The following is a 7224-nucleotide window of genomic DNA, read 5'->3' on the forward strand; positions in this document are numbered from 1 at the left end:
TTTCCATGACACGAAGCATTCAAATGGATGATAGGTGACTATCTGGTAATGATAGTGACAAATGATTTGCTGCATCAGGAAGGAATCTGGACTAAATAGCTTTTAAGTTGCCTTTCCATTAGATTAGATTCATATAATTAAATTTTATTTCCATGATTCTATGATTCTGAAGTAAATGGAGGTCCTTTACCTTAAATGTAAAGATGTGGACAGTTCTGCTAAGTTAAAAAAAATAACAAGGGCATTTATAAGAGAAACACTGAAAAAAGCAGTTCCTTGGAGAAATAATATTTAAGGTAAAGTGGATGATGTGTCCTTTTTCCCAGAACTAAATTTGTATATGAGAGACATAAAGACTTTGAAGGTAAACTGATTCCTAGAATAATTTAGTGGCTATGAAATGAATGTATATTGTCTAGAGATAATATAAGTGACAGATATGTGGATTTTTGTCATATGTTGAAGTGATTCATCTCATTGAAGACATACTACTTTGGAAAAGTAAGTCATCAGAGTTTGGAAGAGTTCAGAGGACTAAACTTAGGAGAAACCCAAAGTCAGCTATGGGAAGAGCTCTCAGAGCTTGTATTAACATGCACTATTTATAAGAATCAACTAAAGGCAAAAGGTGTACAATGTTATCTTTTGCTTAAAACAGTGAACTGAAGGAAAAGAGGCTTTATCTTTGCTTTTCTTTGAGTTGAAAACCACTCCAGAGCATAGCCAAGAAATCAAACTTATAGAAGTTCTGGCAAATACAAGGTTTAGGGTTTCTGGCAGGGCTCAGTTAAGGGAATAGACCTGGAAAAGCTTTGCATATCCTAAAAGCAGAGTTTATGCTTTTGCTGAAAGAAACTAACACTATTTCAGAATTATCCATAGAGGATAATATCCCCAGCAGATCAGCCAGTAAAGAAACAGCTTTGTCCAAAAGGAGAATGGAGAAGTCCAAAAGACAACCCCAGTGAGGCAGCAGAGAATCATCCTCACCCATTAATGAAGTTGTGTAGACTATTTTTGAGGGAGACAAAGGACATAAAAACCTCAAGTCCAAAGTTAGGAACTGTCCCAAGCAAGTGTTCCTATGCCTGTGACTCTCTCCTATGCTTCTAGAAGTTTGCACCCACTTTTCCATCTTTATATACTATGTGCATATGTAGGAAAGTGAATCCTCAGTTTGAAGTTTTCAGGTTAATATTCTTGATGTGCCTCCAATTTAGCAATACTTCTGCTTAAATTCATGGAGATTAAGAGCCAAGATGGGGGATTAGGGATAGTCACCCAGCAGAATTCTCCCACCATTCCTCTCCAAACAATGTTAAAATAATGCCTCAAATAAAATTTTGGAGAAGTAAAACCAACAAAATGTTGGGACAAGAAATTTCTCTGGCCTAACAAACTTTAAAAGATCAGGAGGTAAAGTCTGAAGCAATGATAATAGAAGCTACAGCAGCAGCAGCTTTGGGAGCTATCATCCTAGAGATGGTAAAGGGGGATGACACCTGATGATAAAGAGATTCGAGAGCACCCTTTGCTGGCACTGGGTATAACTGGTGCTGATTAGCAATTTTAATGCCCATACACAGTTTTGGATTGCAGTTCCAAAGTGGAGAGAAGCACTGGTAATCAATCAATCACAAGGGAGAAGGGTCCCTGATCATAGCACCAAATCAAAAAGAAATTCTCACACTTGTAGATGGAGGTCATCAAGGGACCATCCAGGATAAAAAGCAGAGTTTAGACCAGGAGAATAGTGATCACAACTTTCCCAGGATTTTATTGATTCCAAGACAGAAGATAAGGGTTTAAAAAATGAGGGAAGCTGGGTATCTCAGTGGATTGAGAGCCAGGCCTAAGGACAGGAGGTCCTGGGTTCAAATCTGGCCTCAGACACTTCCAACTATGTGACCCTGGGTAAGTCACTTAATTGCCTATCCCTTACCACTCTTCTGCCTTGGAACCAATTCACAGTATTGATTCTAAGATGGAAGGTAAGGGTTTAAAAAAAACTCAGACTCCCCCCCAAACTAGCATTGATAACAACAGAATGAAAAATCCTGAAATTAGGGGAAGTTCCTCCTCATCCCAAAGTGAGAAGACCCCAACTTTAACATAAAGTTCAAAGTCAAAAAATAGGCTTGAAAATGAAGCAACAACAAAAAAGAACTTGAGTTTTATGGCTACTGTGATAGCACAGAAGAACAAAACATAAACTCAGAAGAAAGCAACAATGTGAAATTAGATAACAAAAGAAAAAACCTCAAAGAAAAATTCTAATTATGCCTAAACCCAATAAAAATTCCTAGAAGACTGAAAGAAAGAGATGAGTGGTAGAGGGAAAATTAGGGAAAGAAATGAGATTGATGCAAGAAAATTATGAAAATAATTAACAGCTTGGCAAAAGAGGCACAAAAAATACTGAAGAAAATATTCTTAAAAAACAGAATTGGGGCTTCCAGGGTGGGGGTGGCAAGTTGGCAGACGGTTTTGGCGGCAAAGAGAAATGCAGTGACAAGAGGTTGGTCTCGCTGCCCTTGTCTCGTATCCGTGTGATCATGAAAAGCTCCCCCAAGGAGTCCAGCATCAATCAAGAGATGCTGGTGCTCATGGCCAAGGCCAAGGAACTCTTTGTTCAATATCTAACCACCTATTCCTATAAACATGGCAGTGGAAAGGAAAAGAAAGCACTTATTTATAGTGATTTATCAAATACTGCAGAAGAGTTGGAAACCTTTCAATTTCTTGCAGATATATTACCAAAGAAGATTTTAGCCAGCAAATACCTGAAAATGCTTAAGGAAGAGAAGGGGGAAGGAGAAGAAGATAAGGAAGAGGAAGAAGAGGAGGATGAAGAAGATGATGAGAGTGAGGATGAAGAAGCTGAATCTTAAAACATAAAAGCAATACTTTATAATTAACGAACATTGTGCTACCAACCCCGCTCAGGCCCCTCTCTCTTAAATAAAATACAGAGCTGTTCCATTTCCTCCCCATACAGAATTTTATATCCAGTCCATCTATCCATTTCAGTCTGAGGAATGAGTTAAACACAAGAAAATTTACTTGATTTGCATTACATTTGAAGGCATCACTAAGCTGCATATTTATTCTGATATCTTGTTTGTCTTATTAAACAATGAACTTCTATATTCGTAAGGGGAACAAATATGAAATGCTTATCTTTTTTATTAATTGATATAGATTTAAGATTTAGTGATAGTTAAATGTAAATTAATATATGTAGAGTATGAAATTATTTTACTTGTGGACCACTCATTTTCAGTTGAACATTTAGTTTATTTTTAGCTAAATATGTAGTATAGAGTATATTACATATTAATTTCTGTATAGCAAGAAATTTTTACTGTTTGATAAAAGAGTGCTTATTTTTTTACTATAAAAGATTTTTCCATTCTATATTTTTTTAAAATGTACATACTTTTCCTTCAACAAAATGGTCCATCAATCGGGGGGAGGGGGGGATAGAATTGGCCAAATGGAAGAAGGAGGTACAAAAATTCAATGAAGAAAAGAACTATTTAAAGATTAGAATTGGACAAAATTAAATCATTTACATTCCTACATAAGAAGATGATTGCAGGTAACTCCAGAGAACTTTATCATTATTAGGAAAATTAGAAAGAATTTATGTAGGCAAGTGGGTATGAAAATGAACTGATTATGTTGGGATGATATTCAAAAATAATAAAGGGGTTATAAAGATGGATATGCTGAGAGAAAGGGAAGGGAGGGGATAGAATGGTGAAAATTTTCTCATATAAAAAAGTAGAACAGAAGGCAGAGCTTTTACATTAGAAAAGGGAATGGTAGGGGCAGGGAGACAAGGCTTAAACCACACACTGATTAGAATTGGTTCGGAGATGGAAATATATATATATATATATATATATATATATATATATATACATACATATATATACACATACATATATATACACACATATACATATATATACATACATATATATACACACATATACATTTAGTTGTGTATAGAAATATAACTTACCCAATAGGGAAAGAGGATAAGATAAAGGGGGTGGGTGATAAAAGGGAAGGTAGATTAAGGGACACAGTGATTAGAAGCAAAATAGACTGCTAAGGAGGGACAGGATAAAAATAGGGAGAGGAAGAAAGAAAAATGAGATGAAGGGAATGCATAATAATCATAAACTGATTATGAGTGAAATGAGTTCATCCATAAAACAGAATCAGTTAGAGTGGATTAGATATAGAATCAAAAAAATGTGTTGTTTACAAGAAACACACTTGAAACAGAAAAACCGACACGGAGTTAAAATAAAGAGCCAAAGAAGACTCTAATATGCTTTAGCTGAAGTAAAAAGGGCAGGAAAAGCAATCATGACCTCAGTCAAAGCAATTGTAAAAATAGACCTAATTAAAAAAGATAATCTGGGAAACTACTTTATGCTAAAAGGTAATAAAGATAATGAAGTAATATCAAAAAAATTTACAGCAAATTCTCTGATAAAGATCTCATTTCTCAAATATATACTGTGTGGAACTGAGTCAAAGTTATTTAAATAAGAGCCATTTCCTAACTGACAAATGATCAAAGGATCTAAAAAGGCAGTTTTTAGAAGAAATCAAAGTTATCTATAGTCATATAAAAAGCTCTAAATCATTATTGATTAGAGACATATAAATTAAAACAATTCTGAGGTAATATTCACACCTATTAAAAATGGTAATTCTGGAAGGAATAAGGGAAAATAGGTACATTAAAGAATTGATGGTGGAGCAATGAACTAGTCCAACCATTCTGAAGAATAAGTTGGAACTATTCCCAAAGGACTATAAAACTGTGCATACCCTTTGATCTAGCACTTGCACTACTAGGTCTTCATCCCAAAAAGAGAAAAGAAAAAAGAAAAGTATGTATATGTACAAAAATATTGAGAGTAGCTTTTGGGGGGGGCAGCAAAGAACTGGAAATCAAGGGGATGCTCATCAATTGAGAAGTGGTTAAACACATATTAGCATATGATTATGTTGAAGTGCACTATTCTGCTATAGGAAATGATGAAGGGAATTGTTTGAGAAAAACATAGCAAGACCCATATGAACTGATGCAAAGGGAAGTGAGAATCAGAAGATCATTTTGCCCAGTGACAGCAATTTTGTAATGATGATCAGTTGTGGAAAACTTGGCTACTCTGATCAATGCAATGATCCAAGGAAATTCCAGAGGACTCATGATGAAAATATATTAGCCACTTCCAGAAAGTGAACCGAGGAAGCCTGAGTAGAAATGATAAAACAAGGGGAAGATAAGTTTTTAAAAAAGGAAAAGAAATATTTGGCAGCCTACCTACTTTTCCTCCTCTTTGTTTCCCTCAGTCATCTCATTTGATTTTTATTTTGAATATTTAAACAAATTTTTGCAGAGCTCTTAACTCCTGGGGAATCCTGAGTTTTCTATAAGTAGTAACTATGTATGTGTGGCTATACCTTCTGCATCATGGCTGAATCCCATTCTACTTTCTCTTCCACTTTCTCTATCACCTAAGCTCTACAATTTGTTAAATAGCCCATTGCAACTAAGTCCCTAAAACTAAGGTTGAAAAAAACAGGTACCAATTAACATTGATGGAGAGAAGAATGCTCACTAGAGTTCCCTACACTATAAAAATAACAAATCCAGAGTGCAAAAAGAATGTTAATAGAACTCTCCATTATAGTAAATGGTTAGACCTAACACCAGAAAATAGTCCCCAAATTATATTTCACACACACACACACACACACACACACACACACACACACACACACAACAAGAAAGAGAGAGAGAGAGAGAGAGAGAGAGAGAGAGAGAGAGAGAGAGAAAGAGAGAGAGAGAGAGAGAGAGAGAGAGAGAGAGAGAGAAAGAGAGAGAGAGAGAGAGAGAGAGAGAGAGAGAGAGAGAGAGAGAGAGAGAGAGAGAGAGAGAGAGAGAGAGAGAGAGAGAGAGAGAGATTGGAAGTATCAGGACTCATTCACTCACCAAAGTTTTCTTCACTCTCAGTAGAAAAATTGATCATTCTATTTGTGAATTCAGTGTGTATTCAAAATAGCAGACTCTGCAAGAAGAGTTAAAATCGCCCTGTTAAGGAGATGAACCACTATAGCTCTGGGGGATTCCTAGTTTTCCAGAATCTCTGGGTAATTTAAAAAAAATCAAAACCCTACTACTGAGTAAATGTGTATGTTACAATTTGACAGTTGTCCCTAACTATTAAATCTGTGCCAAATTTTTGCAAAGATTCTTCACTTATTTGTGATGAAATATATTAGTCTAGGTGTTTTCAAAGTTCCAATGATTGTTACCTCCAAAACCTCAACAGGTACAATCAAGTTCTATAATCCTTTTCTTCACATGTATATAGTAGTTAAACTTTCCCTCAGAACTCTTGAATACAACCCTCCTCTCTGATCTCTCTCACCCCTGTCCCAAAGTCCATTGGTATGGGATATGTTTCTTATTGTTGGAGATAAAAATCCTGCCCTGTTTGAAGGGTAGGGTAGAGTTAGTAAGAGAAAGAGAGTTTCAGTTCTTTGCAGTACCTTTTTGGGGGGGGGGGGACTCTCCAATTGAAAGTCTTTTTCTACAGTCTTCCAGCTTCAAGGAAGAATATGAAAAAGGCCAACCCTGTTTAAATTGCTGAAGGAAAAGATTCTGGGGAGACATAAAAGAAGAGAGCATCATGTCTCTGTCCCTAACTTGCTGCCCTAGAGATTTCAGGGAATTTTCCCATGGGTGAGATCTCTCTAGGTTGAGTTACCTTACTCCCAATGGTAATACTCCTTCATTCTGAATCACCTGGTATATATTTTCCTACACATACATCTTCTCTGATTTCTGTCTTGCTATGATTTGGATAAATTGATTTCTTGGCTATTTGCTATGTATGTACACTGTGGAACTGATAGTAAAAGGAATAGGGATCAAGCCCTGGGAGTACAGCTCAAAGTCTTCCTTCCCCTCCTCAAAATGACAAAGTTGTCAAATCTTAGCTTGAACCTGATTATATCCCCAAGATTATCATTGACCATCCTTCATTTTGAAGAGAACAAATGACAGTACAGAATGATATTTTGATTTTCATGTTAATTAGATTTAATGAAGCAGAGCTATACAAAATCTTTGTCTATTTCTTTTCCAAAATTATGGAAGTCCAACAATAAGACAGAAGTCAAGACAAC

At 35.8% G+C, this 7224-nt stretch overlaps 1 protein-coding gene across 1 annotated transcript; it reads left to right on the plus strand.

Annotated features, from left to right (window-relative positions):
* Positions 1–1495: 1495 nt before the first annotated feature.
* LOC100028154 (chromatin accessibility complex protein 1-like) lies at positions 1496–3151 on the plus strand. Its single transcript, XM_056816182.1, has 2 exons — positions 1496–1544; positions 2428–3151. The coding sequence occupies exons 1-2, from the start codon at positions 1496–1498 to the stop codon at positions 2889–2891; spliced, it is 513 nt and encodes a 170-aa protein (XP_056672160.1). The 3' UTR covers positions 2892–3151.
* Positions 3152–7224: the final 4073 nt, after the last annotated feature.

This window comes from Monodelphis domestica, chromosome 1 (assembly GCF_027887165.1).
Source record: "Monodelphis domestica isolate mMonDom1 chromosome 1, mMonDom1.pri, whole genome shotgun sequence".
In the NCBI taxonomy this organism is placed as follows: domain Eukaryota; kingdom Metazoa; phylum Chordata; class Mammalia; order Didelphimorphia; family Didelphidae; genus Monodelphis; species Monodelphis domestica.

Bases quoted from the DNA above. Each gene is read 5' to 3' on its own strand.
- LOC100028154 (XM_056816182.1), top strand. From the start codon at position 1,496: ATGACACCTGATGATAAAGAGATTCGAGAGCACCCTTTGCTGGCACTG. The intron at 1,545-2,427 runs GTATAACTGGTG...ATACTGAAGAAA, and splicing joins GCACCCTTTGCTGGCACTGG to ATATTCTTAAAAAACAGAAT.